This window comes from Corylus avellana, chromosome 3, assembly GCF_965113065.1.
Source record: "Corylus avellana chromosome 3, dhCorAvel1.hap1.2, whole genome shotgun sequence".
In the NCBI taxonomy this organism is placed as follows: domain Eukaryota; kingdom Viridiplantae; phylum Streptophyta; class Magnoliopsida; order Fagales; family Betulaceae; genus Corylus; species Corylus avellana.
In genome coordinates, this window is record NC_142492.1 from 11,679,886 (window position 1) to 11,701,951 (window position 22,066).

The 22,066-nt window shown below is 31.8% G+C and overlaps 2 protein-coding genes and 1 pseudogene across 2 annotated transcripts; 1 reads left to right on the top strand and 2 right to left on the bottom strand.

The window, feature by feature from the left end:
* The first annotated feature begins 4,242 nt into the window (after window positions 1-4,242).
* LOC132174334 (protein neprosin-like) lies at window positions 4,243-6,181 on the top strand. The gene is made up of 7 exons (XM_088514330.1): window positions 4,243-4,377; window positions 4,581-4,667; window positions 4,747-4,947; window positions 5,034-5,201; window positions 5,307-5,360; window positions 5,448-5,588; window positions 5,807-6,181. Exons 1-7 carry the CDS (start codon window positions 4,243-4,245, stop codon window positions 6,179-6,181), a joined length of 1,161 nt encoding a protein of 386 aa, XP_088370456.1.
* Window positions 6,182-8,122: 1,941 nt separating this feature from the next.
* Window positions 8,123-8,916, bottom strand: LOC132175843 (histone H3.2). Its single transcript, XM_059587909.2, has one exon. The coding sequence runs from the start codon at window positions 8,852-8,854 to the stop codon at window positions 8,444-8,446; it is 411 nt and encodes a 136-aa protein (XP_059443892.1). The 5' UTR covers window positions 8,855-8,916; the 3' UTR covers window positions 8,123-8,443.
* Window positions 8,917-20,145: 11,229 nt separating this feature from the next.
* Window positions 20,146-21,172, bottom strand: LOC132174333 (uncharacterized; annotated as a pseudogene).
* Window positions 21,173-22,066: the final 894 nt, after the last annotated feature.

Here is a 22,066-nt window from a genome sequence, read left to right on the forward strand (position 1 = left end):
GCAGGATCAGTTTAATGTCATCCGCACAAGTTGAAGTTGTCGGGTTTCAACGTTGAACACAAAATTTTAGACGATCTTTTTTTTTTTTTCTGCAGTTTGCTCTTTCCACCAATTACTAGGCACAAAATCCAAAACATCTCAAAAAGCCCAAAAAGGTCACTCCTAACTCAGGTACATCCTTAGGGAGGTGTTTGGCAAATAGGATGGCCTAAACACTGTAGTTGATGTAGATTGATGTGAAAAAAAGTAAGAATGTTTGGTATAAAAAAAATTAAAAAGTGGTATCAAAAAGTGAAAAAATTTTGTTTTGTAGTGATTTTTTTATTTGAATAATAATAAAAGTGAATGATTTGATATTAAAAGTGAAAAAGTTAGAATGTTTTGATATTGATTTTTTTGGAAAATTGTGATGAACAGTGTTTAGCCCATCCCCATCCCCATTACCAAACAAACCCTAGGGGGTTTAGGGTTTTTCTTCACTTTATCGGAAAATCGAATTTCTTTTTTTGATATAGCTAGGCCTTGAGTTTTTTTTTTTTAAAAAAAAAAAAAAAATTTTTTAGTGAAAAGCCCAAAATAATCTTTTTTCAAGAGGAAAAAACATTAACGTAGAAGTAAATAACCTCAAGAGTCACGATATTCAAAAGGTGCTAAAGTAGCTTATAAAACTACCAAAGTATGTCAAAAAGGCCACATCATTTTTATATTCCTATAATACCCTTATTCTTTTAAAAACTAAAATAAAAAATTAATAAAATAAAATAAAATAAAAATAAAAAAAATTAATATGGAGGGGTTTTTTATACTTTTTCAAAAATAAAATAAATAAATAATAGGCCTTATTAGTGGCAACCTAATGTCGCCGTTATTGAGTGTCCAACAACGGCGACTCCTAGCGATTTGTAATTTAAGCCAGCTACAATTGAATGTTTGATCGAACATTTGATTACTCTTAGTGTATTATTCTAATCGATCATGATAAGATCAATCAATCGATCATTAGTCCGATTGATCGTGATAATCTCAATCGATCGATCCAAGTGCATTAGTTTGATCAATTGTGATACAATCAAATGTTCAATCCAATTTGACACAATTGAATGTTTGATCAAATATCCGATTACTCTTAATGTATTATTCTGATCGATCATGATAAGATCAATCGATTAATCATTAGTTCGATTGATCGTGATAATCTCAATCGATTGATTCAAGTGCATTTGTCTGATCAATCGTGATACAATCAAAATATCGATCCAATTTGACACAATTGAATGTTCGATCGAACATCCGATTACTCTTAGTGTATTAGTCTAATCGATCATGATAAGATCAATCGATCAATCATTAGTCCGATTGATCATAATAATCTCAATCGATCGATCCAAGTGCATTAGTCTGATTGATCGTGATATAATCAAATGATCAATCCAATTTGACACAATTGAATGTTTGATCAAACATCTAATTACTCTTAATTTATTATTCTGATTGATTATAATAAGATCAATCGATCGATCATTAGTTCTATTAATCGTGATAATCTCAATCGATCGATCCAAGTGCATTAGTCTGATCGATCATGGTACAATCAAATGATCGATCCAATTTGACACAATTGAATGTTCGATCGAACATCCGATTACTCTTAGTGTATTAATCTGATCGATTATGATAAGATCAATCAAACGATCATTAGTTCGACTGATGGTAATAATCTTAATTGATCTATCCAACTAATGATCGATCGTGATACAATCAAATGATCGATCCAATTTGACATAATTGAATGTTCGATCTTAGTGTATTAAAGAATTTAAAAAGTGTTTTTAGTTAGTACATAAAAAGTTGTGTCAAACAAAAATTAGTTTTTTTTTTTTTTTTTTTTCAGACTGAAGGTGATATCTTTGACTACGTTGATATCTATAAACAGCCTACCTTCAATCATCCTTTGCTTAAAAATCAGAGCATTCAGGTAAAACCTCAAGCCATTAATTGAGCCAGTGGCGGAACCACGTTAACCTTAGGTGCCGTGGCATCCCCAAAGAGTTTTTTTTTTTTATATAAATAAAATAAAATAGAATTTCTCTACGCACCCCCAAAATAAAAATAAAAATAATAAAAACATTTCTTTTTACCTACCCAGCACCCCGAATGTCAAACTCTCTCTCTCTCTCTCTCTCTCTCTTTCGTTCTTTCTATCTCACTATCTCATAGACTGAGACAGAAGCTCCATAGTCCATCCTCCAATCTCCATTACTCCATAGCCTGTCTCTGGGAGCTTCTGGAGGGGCAATGGGATTGGCAAGTTTGCCATTTCGCATCGCCTCTTGGGTTGGGTGGGGGGGACAACCTTGCTAGTCTCGCTGTCAAGTACTCTGTTTAGCTACGGATTTGACTACTATTTTTTTGCCGAGAAACGACAACAAAATTAACCTTTTTCTTCTTTTATTTTCTGTTTTGTTGTCTCTCTAGTGTCCTAGTTATGGTGTTTAAATATGATTATGCTTCAAAATTGTCAGCAAGTAAATAAGAAGAAGAAAAAAAAAAGGGGTAAAATCTACTTTAACCCCCTTAAACTACCACTCCAATGACAATCTACCCCCAAACTACTCCAATGACAAAAATACCCTTAAAATTTTGAAAAAAAAAATTAAATTTTTGTATTTTTGTTTTTATTTAAGTAAGGATAATTTCGTCATTTTGTTAACATTGGGGGGTACATTGTCATTGTTTTGGTAGTTTTGAAGGTAAATTGTCGTAATTGATAGTTTGGGGGGTAAATTATCATTAGGGTGGTAGTTTGAAGGGGTTAAGTGGACTCTAAAAAAAAAAAAAAATGTCTACACGCTTTGTTTGGTTTATGAGAAAATTGAGGAAATACAAAGAAATTATAGAATTGTATTGTTGTCTGGTTGTCTCCTTTTCATGGTCCTCTCGAGAGACATGTTTCAAGTGAGCGAAATTATCTAGTAGACAGGTAGAGTGTGAATTTTTTTTTTTTTTTTTTTTTTGTGTAAAGCCCCCAAAATGAAGAGAAATTCAAGTGCCAAAGTCGAATATTTGGTCTGAGAATTCTGGAATTTCATGCAATAGATTATTATGAGTGCAAGTTTTATCAGGATTGTGATTGGTTGGCATTTTTGGCACTAGGTGCTGTAAAGCCATGTGATCACCGAGTTCATATACAAGGGCTTGTTGTTTCTGTTTGGGTGTTGGAAAGCTTGGTATGGTTTAAATTAGATCTTTTGGTGCATATTGATTTATTCTTGCAGAAACTTGAATTAGATCTTTTGGTGTATATTGATTTATTCTTGCAGAAACTTGTGGTGAAATTTCCTCAGAATGATGTTGATGTCAAGAGGGTGGCCTCTAGCGTTTCCAATCTAAAATCTCTTGTGCAAGGTACCAAATTATTATTTCATTACCCATAGTCTATTTTATCCAGTTCACTAGCTAGCGGCGAAATTTCCACATAATGATATTTTTGTGATGCATATATTGTGTGAATTATCAAATTTTTAGGTTGGAGAAAATTTTTAAGACCTCCAAAAAAATTTTAGTGGCACCCCGAATATAAATTGTCTGACTCCGCCTCTAAATTGAATTATATATGAAGAAATTCATAAAATTATGAATATTAAATGCGGAATAATAAAATAAATAAAATAGACACAAAAAATTTTGCACGACCTACATCCACAGATACCCAAAGGGCTACATTAAGCTCTTATTGAATGATTTATTTTACAATACATGGCACTCCTATTTATAGGAGAATTGGGGCAGATAATGATTCAAAAAAAAAAAATTGGGGTAGATAAGTTTGATAACTTTGATTACCATAAAATCTAATTACAATAAAATCAATCAATCAAATTTGATTATAAATCAAATCTGATTATAGGAGATTACAATAAATTATAATGAAATCAAATCTCCTAATATTCTCTCTCTCTCTATATATATATATATATACTTAACTTATGTCCTATTTTCTCTTTTATGGTATCAGAGCAGTTGTAACTATATCTCTTTTGTAGCCTTATCTCTTGTTGTTAACTATATTTACATGTAAGTCTATATATACTTCAATATATATACTCACTATATTTACATGTAAGTCTATATGTACTTTAATATATATACTGACAGGATAGATACATTGTCTATTTCCCTTTCATATATTTTCTCTTTTATATCAAACCGGCCATGGCACGTAGAGTGATAAAGGGTATGATGATGATCCCATTTTTGGTTTTGTTATCTCTGCCTTTCTGCAGCAGCACTCGATTGAAAGGTATTCATAGTGTGGAAGATGTTGAAATAGATAGACAACTCAAGATTCTGACCAAGCCCTACATCAAAAGCATTGAGGTATTTGCTTCGCTTAACTTTTTCTTCTTTCTCTAATTGTGTGCTTTACGTCGAAACCAAAAGAAAGAGTCTGTTCACTCAAAAAAAAAAAAAAAAAAAAAAAGAAAGAGTCTGTTTGAGACTGCTTAAAGAGTTTAAAAAGTGTTTTTCGTACATAAAGACTGTGTCAAGCAAAAATTGGTTTGTTTGCGTTGTTTTTTCAGACTGAAGAAGGTGATATCTTTGACTGCGTTGATATCTATAAACAGCCTGCCTTTGATCATCCTTTGCTTAAAAATCACAGCATTCAGGTAAAACCTCAAAGCCATTTGAGTTATATATATATTACTTAATTATTAATTTCATCTTGTAAACATACACCCTTTGCAGATGAAACCTAGTGGTTTCCCCAAGAAAGTGGTGAATGCAACTTCACCTGCAGGCAGGTCTTCTGCACAAGGGTTGAGAGAAGGCTGTCCATTTGGCACAGTTCCCATCAAGAGGGTTGGAAAGGAAGAATTGATTGTGTCTAAAATGTTCATGGAAAAGCAAAACTCTCATCCAACCGATATTTCCTTTGCTGCATTTCATGTTAGTTATTCTTTTCTGATGCATGCTAAAATCTCTAATATTCCTTTCATCTTTACTCCCTTTAATTCCTTCGATGTTGTTTATAGTATGCAACAAGAATATTAGCAAGCAGTGCTGGCAGACAATATTTGGGAGCCACCGCGGAAATCAATGTACAAAATCCACTAGTTACTGATAATCAATTCAGTCAAGCATTTGTACAGATCAAAAGTGGCCCTGGTGTTGCAGTTAATACCATTCAATTTGGATGGATGGTAATTCTAATGTTATATTAATGCATTTATTGTCTCAATGAGTATTTTAGAGAAATTATTTCCCTTACTCTTTCTAATATTTGATTTCCTTGGTAAAATTTTCAGGTATATCCAAAAATATTTGGTGATAATAAGACACGAACCTTTGCCTCATGGACTGTAAGCCTGCAAATTTATTTATTTATCTTCTGCAATTCTTAATTAATATCAAACCATTATCACTTTGTTCCACTCATTGTATTTCAGGCCGATAAAAATGGTTGTTTCAACATCTTCTGCTCTGGTTTTATTCAAGTTAACCCAACATATCCTCTTGGTTATGTTCTCAATAAGATTTCCAATTATGGAAGCAAAGATCAATATGTAATTCAATGCAACATATTCAAGGTATAACCTTGTATCTAATTTCTTATTCCATTTTTATTTTTTTATTTTTTATGTTTTCATCTATTAGAATATTAATTGGATGATTAAACTTACTGTTCATCCAAAGCTTTTAGAATAATGTATATGATTTAACACCATCAATACATAATTGACTAAAGTAGTTTACCATTGAGTTGAACATAAATATATTTAAACTTTTTGTGTGGTGATGATCATAGGATCCCAAATCAGGAAATTGGTGGGTTGCATATGACAACTTAGAGGAAACTATTGGGTATTGGCCAAATTCCTTATTTACTAGTTTGTCAAGCTCAGCTAGTGAGATATCATGGGGAGGAGGAGTTTACAGTGACAGCAATGAAGCTAGTCCTCCAATGGGAAACGGCCATTTTGCAAAAGAAGGCTATGAGAAGGCTGCTTATTTTCGAGACATTCAAATTATTGATGAATCCAACAAGATGGTATTTCCCGAAGAAAATTTACTGCACTTTTTCACAGATAGCCCAAAATGTTATTCCATAGCTGCATTTGATACTCGTCAAGCACACCATGCTTTCTTATATGGTGGTCCTGGTGGAAGCTGTGCAGAGTAATTCTACTCAAAATTTGAAGTTTGAAGAATAAAACAACTCAATTTTTCAATAGAAATTATTTATAATGTGATAATGTGATTTTTTTTTTTTTCGGCTCAATATGTTATATGATTGATAGCATATTGTAAGTATATGTTAGGATTGTGAGGGAATATGCAATTGGTGAACAATAACTTACGTGGTTTGGCCGTGTGTTTATGTCAAGCGAGCGGCTAATAGTATGTATATTATCTTTAGTTAAAACCCTAAACCGTTACATTGAAATTTCCAAAGTACCCTTACCATATTGCGCACACACCCAACCTATTATTCGACCCTATCATAATAAACTAAAATTAAGCTACAATGGGCTATGGGATCCGCTGCGCTCATGTATCTTTTATACTAGAGACCAATTTTACTTCAAAATATAAGTTATTATCTCTTTTTTTATTTTCTTTTTTTTTTTGACATATCAGCACAAAAGAAAGAAAGGGGGATGGGAATTCAAATTAATAACCTTCGCTTTATGAGACATAGTCGTCAACCAATTGAACAACCCCTTGGGCAAAAGCCATCATCTCTAACAGTGTATAAATAATATCCCCATATAACTTTTATATGGTATATCTATCTAACATTTTATGTCAAGCCCAGGTAGGCATATCTTAAGAATTGCAAGACTTAATACTTGTTAATTGTAAATTGAGATTAAATAAGGGATAAATTAGACGATGCTAGAGATAGTGGGGCTTAAATATTTTATTACTATTTCAATATAATGAAGTATAATATTTTACAATAAATTTTAAGGTTAAATACCTTTCCAGTACATGTGATTTGCACCAAAATCAAATAGCCACTTGAGTTTTCCAAAATGTCACAAATGGTACCTGTAATAAGCAAATAAACCCACTTGATACTTCCTTCAAGATTTTGTTAGATTTTTTAACGGAGCATTATGTCACCCTTACACATGGCGTGGTACCGGTGGTTTCAAGGCGCCACATGGTGTGGTACCTAGATTTTTTTACCTTTTGGGTGCCACGTCATATTTAAAACAAAACAAAACCTTTAAAAAAAAAAAAATTAAAAAAAAAAAGTGGAGAGCTAGGTTGAGGTGGTTCGACTACTCCCAAGGGCCAAACCCTCAAAAAAAAAAAAATTTTGGATTTTGCCGACCCTGGGGGTGGTTCAACCACCCCCATGCCAACCAATCTAGGGGTGGTTTGGCCACCCAGCTCTCATTTTTCTTTCTTTTTTTTTTTTTGGTTTAGGTTTTTGTTTTTTTTTTTTTTTTTTTTAAATATGACGTAACACTCAAAAACTCAAGTACCACGCCACGTTGCACCTTAAAACCACAAATACCAGGTCACGTGTAAGGGTGACATGACATTCCATTAAAAAACCTAACAAAATCTTGATAGAAGTAACAAGTAGATTTATTTACTTACCACAAATATCATTTGTGACATTTTTGAAAACCTAAGTAACTATTTGATTTTAGTGCAAACCACAAGTACTAGAAAGGTATTTAATCCTAAATTTTATAACCAAAAAATATGAAAATAAAATTTATTTATTTATTTTAATCAAAATACTCCAACACCCAATAGCCTTATTATACATTTCACTAACATATAATGTGCATGATTTACACTGCCTAGTAGCTTTCTCACTCGTATTATATATTCATGAATGAACTGTAAATATATAATACATGATAATAATGGAACATGTCTAGTGTACCCTATGATCTATACAAGCCTTTAACCATTTGCTTAGTACAATTAGCACTGTCCCAGGGGATCTATAGTATAACAATGGTGCTCCTATGTTGCTGCATACCAACATCACTAGTGGCCCAACCGAATTTAAACCCTAAGTAATCCACACTACTAACAATGCGTCATTGTGACTACCGATCAAATATAATTACACCAATCACATATAAAACCAATGAATCAAAGGCCAAATATAAAAATAAATCTCTTTAACCATAGGGCTTAACTCATACAATAGTAGCTAATAGCCCTCATCCGTTCATGAGGTAATACGATTTGTACCAATTGCCTATCCAATCTAAGAATATCAAAAAACACAGAGCACGGAGATTAATCACAATTCTGAAACAAAAGAAAGCAACCCTTAATTTCCATTGGGAAAGTGAATACAATACAATCTTAGCAGTGAGCAAAGAAAGCAACATAATCTAACACATGTGGAGCTGGATATCCTTTCCCAAACGCTTAATTTTCATATCTATACAAAATTCCTTTCAATTTAAGCACGCTCACCCCTGATCCTCCTAGCGAGCTGGATATCCTTCGGCATTATGGTGACCCGCTTGGCGTGGATGGCGCAAAGGTTGGTGTCCTCGAAAAGTCCCACCAGGTACGCCTCCGCCGCCTCTTGGAGCGCCGCCACGGCGGAACTCTGAAAACGCAGGTCGGTCTTGAAGTCTTGGGCGATCTCACGGACCAGGCGCTGGAAAGGGAGTTTTCGGATAAGGAGCTCCGTACTCTTCTGGTACTTTCGGATCTCACGGAGAGCCACGGTCCCGGGGCGGAACCTGTGGGGCTTCTTCACTCCGCCGGTGGCCGGAGCGGACTTCCGGGCCGCCTTTGTGGCCAGTTGCTTCCTCGGAGCCTTGCCTCCGGTGGACTTGCGAGCAGTCTGCTTGGTACGAGCCATTGGGAGAGAGCTAGGGTTTCAGAAATGGTAAACGAAGGATTTCAGAGATTGGTTTGTGCGAGGGAAAGGGGCTTTGGAGGGAGGGAATTTATGGACTAAAAGTTTCGAAATGAGGAGTGGGAAGAGGGAGATCTTGGCCGTTGATTTATTTTGGTGTTATGGACGGTCATGGTAGATTGTGGATGCGGATCGATGACCTGGCACTTTAGTAAGATGTGAAGAGGATTTACTGGGCTGGTTTTGAAACTTGTGGAGTGATCGTGGCCATTGAAGTTTTGGCTATCGACGGCTTCAGTTGATTTGGTTAAAGGCACACGGATCCGTGACCTGGCGACTTCATGCTGCTAGCTAGCCTGCTACATTTGTTTTCGTTCAATTTCCCGTGTTTATCTTTATCAAATACTATATATATATATATATATATATATATATATATATATATAAAAGTCGAATCACTTTCAGAAGTGTCTTAATATTGTGACATATGACATAAACCCTTTTTATTTTAATTCTATTAATGCATAATTTGTTAACCGATTTTTTAAGAATGAACTGGTTTTTACTTCAAAAACCGGTTCATTAAATTAACGTAATTAATGGCGTTTAATTATAAATTAAGTATTATTAATGTCAAAATCATCTAGCACATAACCCGTGCTATGCACAGGATTCTTCATTATAATTTAATTTCAAAAACTTAAACACATCTCATCTTACTTTTCATTATAAATTAAAACAGATATGTGCAAAAATTTTAATGAAAATACATACTAAATGTTATACACCAGTATATTACTGAACATATACTTTTTCTTTTTTGAAGTGTACCAAACATGTACTTAATGACAAGTATAAAAGAAAAGAAAAAAAAATAGCAAGAAGAAAACTTGAATTCTGATTATCAAAATACTAATAGAAAATTAGTATGAAACTATGATATTGTTGATGTGATACACTGATATTTATTATATTTCAATACAAATAAAACTCATAAAGTTCTAATCATTTCAAAAAATACAGAGTAAAATAAACAAAATCTTACAAAGAATATATATATCATTCCTTGTTTTTTGAAATAGTAGTCATTGCTTTCTCATTAAAATAAATCAACCGATGGAACGGTATGCTTCACTGTTACAATGTGTGAGATACAATCAAAATAAAATATTCACCCAATAAACAAAATCTTCTTTCTTCTTTTTAATACAAAATAAAACACATCTTTCACTCAATATTTAATGCAATCAAATAAATCTTTTCAACACTTTCAAAAAATGCTAGAAAATCCGAGTAAATCACAAAAAGGAAAAAAATTCTAATAAAATATTCAAATGAATTAAAACATAAAATCTTATTGGTGTGATACCTATTATATTTCAATACAAAGAAACTTTCTAAAGGAACAAACATAAAAATAATCAATTTAATGTCGTGAAAAATTTATACATAGATACACAAAGATAAATCCAAGCAACAAAATTTTCAATTTTCAAAATTTATTATCTTAATTCAAAAGTTGCAATTTTCATCGAAGAACAACTGGGAAAAAAAAAAAACAATCTACAAATATAGTTAATACTCAATTATAATTGTTCGAAGAGGATTGTGTTATTCTTATTAGAGTTCGTTTGAGATTTCAGTTTTAAAAAGTATGATTTTAAAAATTGATTTTTTTTTTTTTAAATTGCGTTTTTGAAAGGTTAAGAATACGAATTACTTTGGGATTGAGTTTTTAGGTTATTATTGTTGAAGAGTGGAGAAAAGAAAAAAAAAAAAAAAAAAAAAGAAGTTAATTCTTGAAGTTATAGTTTTTCTCAAATAAAAAACATATATATAGAAGATTAAGAAGAAGAATTACTTTAGGTTGATTTTTTAGAGAGAGATCAGACGTGGGGAGAGAGAGAGAAAAAAAGTTAAATCCGTGAGAGAGAGAAACAGTTTTTTAAGGCATAATTTGTGAACCGGTTTTTACTTTAAAAATCAGTTCATTAAATTAGCGTAATTAATGACGTTTAATTATATTTGAAAAGTTTTCCATATATAAATTATTTAATAAATTAAGTATTATTAATGTCAAAATCAAATAAGGAAACAAATAATACAAATCAAATTATATATTATTATGTTTAATCACTTTAATATGTATATAACATAATATTATATGTTATATTTGAATTAGATGAACTAAATGATAGAATGTAAAAACAAAATAGAAAAAAATTTCATTGCATTATTTTGGTTTTTAAATAAGTAATTGTATATTAATTATTAATTGTATAGATTGTCGGATTTTTACTCAACATAATGATTAGCTATTTATTTTTTATTTCATTAGCAAAAATAATCTTTATATATATATATATATATATATATATGATTAGCATCTTACGAGCAATTATATATTTGATGTCCAAACCAAAGTGTAAAATCACAACGGTCATCTTGGGGCTTATTTTTGCTTAGTGTCCATTAGTTTATAAAATCATTAATTGTTCGATATAACATGCTTCTTATTTGATATTTGCCCAAGGCCTTTTCGCCTATGAGATTTTTTTGTTTATTTGTACGATTTACCTGGATTTTCAAATATTTTTTTTAAGTACTTTTTATGCTATTTTTTTTCAAAAATTTATTTGATTATTATACAAAAAAATGAATTTTGAAACACGTAAGAGATAATTAAGATTGAATATAATGTAGAATGATTATTTGATTGCATTGTTGATTGAAAGATTTTTTATTATTTTGCTATGTACTTTTTTAAGGCTCATAATTATATGGGTTTTATAATTTGTATGAAATTTAATAAGTATAACGCTAATAATATAAATGATTCTTTACTAACTTTCTATTAACACTTTGATAATCACAATTCAAGTTTTCTTTTAACTATTTTTTTTTCTTTATATTTTTCATTTTAAACTATACATATGGGAACAAAGATTTTAACATGTTTTAATTTATATGGATTAAACCAATTAAAGTTAAAGGCCTTATGAGATATAATAAAATTTTATGCGACTTATACATTTATATAAGGTTCTATGTATGATTGTGTGTCATTATGTTGAGTAATATATTGGTGTATAACCTTTAGTATGTCTTTTTATTTAAAAGGGCATGATATATATAATCTATAATGAAAAGTTCGATAAAGATGTGTTTAAATTTTGAAATTAAATTATAACAAAGAATCTCGCACATATTTTTTTCTATAACCAAAGTACTTTTTCGAACGTTCATAATTTGTGTTTTATTCAAGTTTTCCTCTTGCAATTATGAAAAGTAAATTTCATAATACTTATGAAAAATACGATTATAATATTTTTAAATTTTACAATTAAATTGTAATGAAGAATCTCGCGTATTGCGTGGGTTATTAGTTAAGTTATAATGTCGATCTAGAAGGCTATATATGCAACAGCCAACATTAATACGAAGATAGAAATTTCACTCCAAATTTATTCATTATGGACTTATTTGGTTTGCAAAATGGGTATTATTAGGAAATAGTACTAAGAAATTATTTTTTTTTTCTAGTTATACTAAGAAATTAGTTTTTTTTTTTTTTTTTTCTAATTATACTAAGAAATTAGTTGATTGATGTGTTAGTTGACTAGTGTATTGTTACAAAACAATGAAAAGTTAGGGATTGATGTGTTAGGGTCTTATTTAATTATGAGCATGTTTGAGATTACATAGAAAAATAAAATTTTGTTAAAAAAATTTTCCACTAAAAAACTTTAAGGGTTGCATTTGGATCCTCTATAGTCCGTTTGGACTGGAGGGGATCCAGTCCTTGTTATTGCAGGGGCATAATTGTCTCCAAAAATTTTGGTACTGTCTCTAAGTGTTTTTTTTTTTTTTTAATGAAAAAAATAGAAGCAAAAATGGTAAAATAATAATAATAAAAAAAGGAAGACATTTAGTGATTTTTTTATGGGAAAAATGTAAATTCAGTCTTTGTGGTTTACCTGATTTGCAATTAACTCCTTGTGGTATCAAAATGAACTCAAAAGTCTCTGAGGTATGCCAAAAAAATAATTTAGTCCTACAGTCAAATTTTGTTCACTGACTTAACAGATTCTAATAGCGTAAAACATTAGAGCCAATATAATTGTGATACTTGTTTTATTTAAGTCAATGTCATACTAAGGAAAATTGTTAAATTAGTGGATGAAATTTGATTGTAAAGACTAAATTATATTTTTAGAATACCTCAGGGACCTTTGAGTTCATTTTGATACTATAGGGAGTTAATTGTAAATTAGGTAAACGACAAAGACTAATTTTGCATTTTTTCCCTTTTTTTTATTTCATTATAGCAAAATAAATGGTTAATGTGATTTTTATTTTCAAAAAAAAATTAATTAATTGTAGTAAGAAACTTTAGTAGGTGTTTGGGAGCATGGAGAAACAATACATTAAGACATACAATTATCTCCCTGAGTTTACTTATTATATAATTGACAAAAATTCAATAAAAAATAGCTAAAAAAAAAAAAAAAAAAAAGTGATTGAAGCCTGCTGTACTTGCCCTACGTACAGACTACAAATTGCTTTTTTTTTTTTTTTTTTTTTTCTCAAGCCAAGAGCACTTCACATTCTTCATATAATGAATAAAATTGCGGAATAATAAAATTGCGGAAATAATATTAAAGGAAGGAAAGAGATAAAGATATAAAGATTAAGGTGATTCGATAATATGCCTACATTTAGACACGAAAGCTTTATAGGCTACATCTTGCTTTATTGAATAATTTGATAGTATATAAGAAGCCTCAATATATAGAAGTCAAAAGAATAAAGAGTCTCATACATTAGCAATGTGGGACAAGCCCACATATTCTCTAACAGGCAACAACAATGTCCCACAACATTTAAGTTGAATTGTTTTAATTATGAGAATGTCTAACTCGATTCCTAGAAGGATGTCTTGCTTGCTTTGTAAGAAAATGCTGTAAAAAAGAAAAAATAATAATAATAATAATAAAAGCAAAGGATACATTAAATTTAGAAAGAAAGAAAAATCATATTTTTACAGTTAGTCCATTATTTTTGCCCAAACTTTAAATGAGTCTTTCTTTCACTTTACTGTCAGAGTTAACGGTTTTTTATATGCCACATGTATCTCATTTGACATTTCAAGACCCAAATATCAGTGCCACATCAGCAATTACCATATCATCAAAAAAAACAAAAAAACAAAAAAAAAACAAAAAACAAAAAAAAACAAAAGAACCAAGTTTCCATCCCTAAGCTAAAACCAATTGATCTTACCTTTGGAGTGAAACTCTTTTAGAGAAACAAAAACATGAGAACAAGAGTGAATGATATGAATCAACTAGTAACAAGTAACAACACATAAAGGGATATATAGATTAGCTTATTCGAGTGAGCCTTGACATCCAATTTACAGTAAATTATATTCTAAAATAAAAGTCAACTCATACTTTTTTTATTGGTAATTTCATTTTAAATAGAGTTGACAAAAGAGACCATTGATTACATAAAGGTCTAGATTTCTAAGACTAGGACGACTATGAATTAGAAATCTATTCCTTATTAGCCTAAACATAAATGCAGAACATAAATGGAGATTTACATCTTATTATTAGATTTTGTGGTGGGTGTGGCCATGGACTTTTACAATGGGTCTTTGACGATAGTTGGGCAAACTGCAGTTTCGTTTTGTTTTTTAATGGTAGTTTTTGCCGGTTTGGGTTGTGTTTTTAGGGCAAATTGATGGTACATGCATCTTGCTCATCTCCTCCATGGTAGTATGTAACTGGTACATAATGTCAAGGATTCTTTCAGTGTGGTAGATCGGCTTGATGCGTTGTCATACATCAGTGATTGCTATGAAAAAAAATCTGTCTGGCTCTGATACCACTTAATGCAAATCAACTAGTAACAACACATAGAAAGTGGTAGATCGGCTCATTTGAGGGAGTTGTAACCTCTAAAATAGATCATGATAGATCAAAACAATAAAAGATAAAAGAATGCTTACGTTAATTCAGAGTTTCACCGAAATAACGAAGAGAATGGGTTGAACTCTCACTCGTCTTGGTAGAGCCTCACTACCAAAAGAGAAAGAGACGAAACAAGCCTCACAGAAAACCTCTTTTTATCATTACATATCTCCTTCGTAGGGGTACAAAAAAACACTTAAATAGACTTTGAGAAATCCTAACCTTAAATTGATTGACTTTTGACTGACTATGGGCTAAACCCATTATTAAATTGCAAAATACATTTAAATCTTAAAATATAAAACCTAAATAAAACTAAAGACTAATTTATTCTTTTCTCATCTTGCATCACTTACAAGATTATTGATATTGGTACAATCAGAATAAGGATGCATGACGGAATTGTTAGGACTTTGATAAATGTTCGACACATACTAGATTTGAAGAAAAATCTTAAAGGCTCATTGGTTGTAATGAAAGGTAACAAGATTTATGGTCTCTACTTTCTTCAAGGTAGTATGGTGATAGATTCAACTGATGTGTCTTCTTCAGATTATTTTAGGCTTTCAGTAGTGTTAGCATAGTAAAGTGATGATGAGCATTTCATGTCGCATGTACCTTACTTTAGTGCGTTTGGGAGCATTATGTATGTTATGGTGTGCATTTGTCCATATATTTCACACGCAGTAAGTGTTGTTAGTCCTGGCAAGGTTCTCTAGGAGGCAATGAAATGGATACTCCGTTATTTACGGGATCCTATAGATGTTGGTTTAGTTTTTGACAGAGATAATGGTATCGGTTCTAGTGTTATTGGGCATGTCGATTAAGATTTTTTGGTGATCTGGTTGTGACAAAAGGATATATCATATTGAAGAAAATTATCTTAGAGGAAAATTTAGCAGATATGTTGACTAAGCTAGTTCTGGTTCCCAAGTTCAAGAGCTACTTGGGCTTGATTATTGTTTGTAACTTGTGATTGCCTTAGGGGTGATGGAGGAGACGTCATGAGGAGATTTCATTTGGAAATTGATGAAATTCAAGTCAAGGTGGAGATTGTTGTAGTATGACTTATGTTTCACAGGTCTTTAGTATGGGGCCCAACTATTTATCCTATTTCCATATTGGTTTTGGAATACTAGTCGGTTTGGAGTTCTTTTGTGAGCCGATATGTATTCCTTCTAGAGTTGGTTTTGGACTTCTTGTTTTACAACCAACTTTGGGTATTATAAAAGACATGTTGGCTTAGCTTTTGAAGTGGAGTAAAACCTGTGTAAGCCACATGGCAACATCAGAGTAGCACGAAGAGAGTTGTGCCATCTCACTGGTGTTTTCTCACTTTGTTGTATCATAGGCACTAATGAAAGAATTCTATATAATTAAAATGCTAATTAACAATATAAATTAGCACCAGAATAATTTAATTATACAAATACCTCCAGTCATTGCTTTGCTCAAGCGTAATGAAGAACACCTTTCTTAAACAATCAGAGAGTTGACAATAAAAAAGAATATAGAGAAAAAGGTTCTTCTGACCTATGTTTACCAGTATAATACCGTATAAAATGATGGAATTCACAGGGCCTTCTATAGGTAAGTCAGGGACATTTGCTCTTAATTGTTATTGATTTTGTTCCTCCCATCAAGGAGAAAAATCACTCAATAACATAATTTTTATAACATCTTTTCAAATTCCATAATGTCTTTTGCTAGAATAAATTCCTTGATATTGTAACTGAAAAGATTATAATAAATATAATCGTAACCAAAATTATATTAAATATAATCTTAAATAAATCTGGCATAAATGCCATACCTCATAGGATTTTCTTACATTCTCCCACTTGGCCCTTATGACACATAAGTTCCTTGTACGGCTCGGTTCTATAATATGACCATTACTTTATTTATTCTAAGCATTTATGGAATCTTCCCACTCACACAAGGAATACTACATATGAATTATGGCGGTAAAACCATTATATAATAAGTCATCCCTTCCATGCATTACAATATACAATATCCCTTAAATGAGTACTATATGGGCAATCAAACTTTATGAATAAACTTCCCATAAGCTATTCAGGTCTAACTTTATTTTTATCCCCATGGATAAGGTAATAAATGTGCACAAAAAACTTTATAACAATGACTTGATGTTTATAGACTAAAAGAAAAAAACTAAGTACAAAATGAACCAATGAGCCCCATATGCTACACATGACTTTTAAATAACTTTACCGGTAAACCTTTAGTTACAAGATCCGCAATCATCAATTCAGTACTGATATGTTCAATGAACACTTTATTTCTTTTTATGTTTTCTCTCACACAAAGGTATTTGATGTCGATATGCTTACTTCTGCTTCCACTTTTATTATTCTTAGAGAAGAATATGGCAGCACAATTATTGCATAAGATCTTTATTTGTGTTGCTATAGAATCAACAATTTTGAGACCACTAACAAATTTCTCAACCATAATGCTTGTGTAGTGGCTTCATATCATGCAATAAATTTTGCCTCCATTGTAGATGTAGCAACTATAGTTTGCTTGTTGCTTCTCCAGGATATAGCCCCTCAAGCAAGTAGAAAGATATACCCTAAAGTAGACTTTCTATTTTCTACACATCCAGCAAAATCCGAATCTGAATATCCAACCACCTCCAAATGGTCAGTGTGTCTGTATGTCAAACTGTAGTCCTTGCTTCCTTGCAAATACCGCATGACTTTCTTTGCAGCTTTCCAGTGTTCCAACCCTGGGTTGCTTTGATATCGACCCAGCATTCCAATTGTCATTGCAGTATCAGGTCTATTGCAGACTTGTACATACAATAGGCTGTCGAATGCAGATGCATATAAAATATTCTTCATCTGCTCTTGTTCCAATGCATTTCGGGGACATTGATCATTACTGAATTTATCCCCTTCAATGATAGGTGCTATAGAAACTGAATAGTTCTTCAGTCTGGATCTCTCAAAAACTTTTTCAATATAGGCCTTTTGAGACAGTTTTAAAATTCTTTGTTTTCTGTCTTTGTGAAACTCTATGCCAATGACATAAGAGGCTTCACCAAAATCCTTCATTTCAAAATTTTGAGAGAGAAATTGTTTGGTATCGTGTAGTAAACCTAAATCATTACTTGCAAGCAAAATATCATCTACATGCAAGACTAAAAATATTACTTTACTCCCACTAACCTTAAGGTATATACATTGATCAACAAAGTTCTTAATAAAACCATATAAGGTAATAACTTTGTGAAATTTGATATACCATTGATGGGAGGCTTGTTTTAGCCCATAAATAGATTTCTTTAGTTTGCAAGCTTTCTAAGTGTTATCATCAAAACCTTCAGGTTGTTTCATGTAAACCTCTTCTTCAAGATCGCCATTTAGAAAGGCTGTTTTCACATCCATTTGATGTAACTCTAGATCAAAATGAGCTACTAATGCCATGATTATCTTAAATAAATGAATCATTCTTTGAAACTGGAGAGAAGGTTTCATGATAATCAATGCCATCCTTTTGCATGAAACCCTTAGCCACAAGTCTAGCTTTATATTGTTCAACATTATTGGAAGCATCCTTCTTAGTTTTGTAAACCCATTTGCAGCCTACACCTACAACTCCCTTCGGTAAGTCAACGAGATCTTAGACTTGATTTTTAGCCATGGATTTCAACTTTTCCTACATGGCATTTAACCAAAATGTGGAGTGATCTCCACTCATGGCTTGTGAAAATGATTTTGGATCATCCTTAGGCCCAATGTCAAAATCGAATTCTTGGAGGTATACAACATAATCACTATGGATTACTGGTCTAGTTATTCTAGATAATCTTCTTAATCCTACTTCCTTTGCATTTGGAGGAGGTTAAGTAGGTTCATCCTAAACTTGTTCTTCATGAGTTGGCTATTCTAAAATCGATTGTGGTTCAAGGTAATTATTTTGATTTTCCTTGAGCATAATCAAACGTCATTTAGATGAAGGAGCTTCAGTCAACTCTTGTGCTTCCTTTAATTCAATTTTTTGAGGATAAACACTCCCACTATGTTCAGAATCCTCTAAAAATTTTGCATTTATAGACTCAACAATTCTATTATTATGAGAAGGACAGTAAAACCTAAATCCTTTAGAGTTTACTGCGTAGCCAATAAAATGACCACTAGTTGTCCTTGGGTCTAATTTCTTCAGATTTGGATTATAAATCTCCACTTCAGCAGGACAACCCCATATGTGTAAGTGATTTAAACTTGGTTTCCATCCATTCCATAATTCAAAAGGTGTCTTAGCGACAGCCTTGGATGGGACCGGGTTTAATACATACACTTCAGTTTTTAAGGCTTCACTCCATAGGAATAATTGAATAAAGGTAGCTGAGAATTACTAAGCATGCTCCTAACCATGTTCATAAGTGTGCGATTTCTTCTTTCTGCTATACCATTTTGTTATGGTGTGCCAGGCATTGTGTATTGAGCAACAATACCTTTCTTTTCAAGAAATTGCACAAATGGACTTATCATTTGTCCATTTTCTATGTACCTTCCATAGTACTCTTCACCTCTATCAGATCTTACGATCTTGATTTTCTTTTCCTTTTGTTTCTCTACTTTTACCTTATAGGTCTTGAAAGTATTTAATGCTTTAGCCTTATCATTTAGAAAATAGAGATACATAAACCGTGTATGGTCATCAATAAAAGGTATAAAATATCTTTGACCATTCAGGTAGAGAGTAGAGAAAGGCCCACAGATATCTGTGTGTATGATTTCAAGAATCTCATAACTCCTTTTGGCACCTTTAGTGGTCTTGTTGGTTTGCCTTCCCTTTATGCAATCTACACAAGTACCAAAATTAGTAAAGTCAAGAGTTTTTAAAACTCCATCTTTTACTAATCTTTTGATTCTCTTTTTGGAGATATGTTCCAATCTTCTATGCCATAACAAAGTAGAGTTCTCATCCATAAGGCTCATTTTTTATGCCAACATCAATATGCAATGATAAGTAGTTGTTTTCAAAGTTGGGATTTAGATCAATTTTGAATAAACCATCACTTTATATTCCACCACCAATAAAATGTTCACCTTTAAAAATACTAAAAGTTGAATTGATAAACCAAAATCTAAAACCAACAACATCCAATTTTGAAACAGAAATCAAGTTTCTAGAAAAACGTGGAATAAAAATACATTATTCAGATCCAAAACATATCCAGATTTTAAAAATAATCTAAAAGTCTCAACTGCCTCCACATGTGAAAACAATTTATTTCTTGAGTATACATGTTGTTCATTGCTTGCTGGTAATTTCCTTATGTTAAGATAACCCTGCATTGTATTAACAATATGGATTGTAGAACCAGAATCAATCCACCATGTATTACTAGGAGCCTCAACAAAAAAAGATTCATAACATACTAAAGATATGATATTACCTTTCTTTTCAAGCCATCTTTGATACTTTTGGCAATTTTTTTTCATATGCCCATTTTTCTTGCAGAAGAAACATGTATAGTTATTGCCATTTTACTTGATCGACAACTTGTTCTCTTTCTTGAAATGTGGGGCATTCTTGCCTCTCTTGGTCCTTTCTTTATCATGAGTAGCCATGTGAACACTTTGTGGCATCTCATGCTTTAACCTCTCCTCTTCTTGAACACACATGCTCAGAAGTTCATTTACTGACCATTTATCCTTATGTGTGTTATAAGAGATCTTAAAATGAGTATATTTAGAAGGAAGAGAGTTCAAGATGAAATGGACCAAAAATGACTCAGATATATCCACCTCTAGGGACTTCAGTTGAGCAGACATGTCCTTCATTTTCATAATGTGCTCTCGCACACTTCTGGAATTGTCGAAGGTTTTGCTTGAAAGCTTTTTCATCAGGGTGCTGGCTAAGGCCTTATCGGAACTCACAAATTGTTCCTCAATGGCTTGAATGAATTCTTTTGCCTTATGGCATTCTAGGATAGAACCCATAATGCCCTTAATGACATGAGATTTCATAAACATGAGACTTAAACGATTAGATCGCTCCCACCGTTCATGCTTAGCAATATCTTGTGGCGTACTTATGTCTGGGAGGGTGGGTGGTTCGTCCACACGGAGCGCCAAGTCAAGTTTTATACACCCCAAATAAAAAAGCAATTTTTTTTTCCATTCAGAAAAATTATTTCCATTTAGCATTGGAACAGTACTTTCAATAACAGCGCTAGGAATAGCTGCGATAATTAAGGAAAATAAAATACTTTAATGCTATATAATTAACCTTAGTTTAAATTAACCAATGCTAATTTAATAGTAAATTTCAACTTACCTGTGGGCAATGTTGCATTACGCATAAAATTTACTCTTTATTAATAGGACTAATAAATTTAATATTAATAAATAAAATTTTTCCGTACCTGTGGGCCTAAGATAAATTTTATTTTCAATTTTAAATTTACTATCTTATTCTAATTAAGTCATAAAAATAAAAACGTCTTTGTGGGGATTAGTAATTAAATTTATGAATTAATTACAACATAATGTTAATTTTCTTTATGAAATTCACATATATAATCTTGATACAATGATCATTATAAAATCAGGATGATGTGCCTCTCTCAAAATTATTATGATAATCACGACTTCATTAACATTTACTAACTATATAGATGCCAAACTGTTGCAATTCGACAATGCTGAATTTTTTTTCCCAAAATGCCCCCATCCCAAGTTAAAAAATAAAATTAAAAATTAAAAATTAAGGGGTGGCCGGCCACCCTAGTTGGGCCTAGGGGTGGCTTCGCTTCGTCCACCCCAGACCGAACATCCTTTAATTTTTTATTTTTTATTTTTTTAAAAAAAAAAACTTGGGATGGGGGCATTTTGGGAAAAAAAAAAAAGTTAGAATGATCGAATTGCAACAATTTGGAAGTTTGGAGAGGGGGGGTCAAGTGTCACTTTTTAAACATTGGAGGTCAAAGTGCAAATGAGTGGATAATTCAAGGGGTAGAATGTATTTTTCCCTAGTTTTTTAGTATATTTGACTTTTACAAGGAGTCACATATTTAATGCATAAAAAAACCTCTTCTAAACCTTATGATCCTAACCGAAGACATTACTTAAACGAAAAGTTATTTAATTGAAATATTATCATATTTCCAAAAGTTACAATTCTTAAACAATTAATTTTGAATAATTCTTGTAAGAATAAATCAAGGTACTAACTATTCGAGCTATTCAATTGCGAT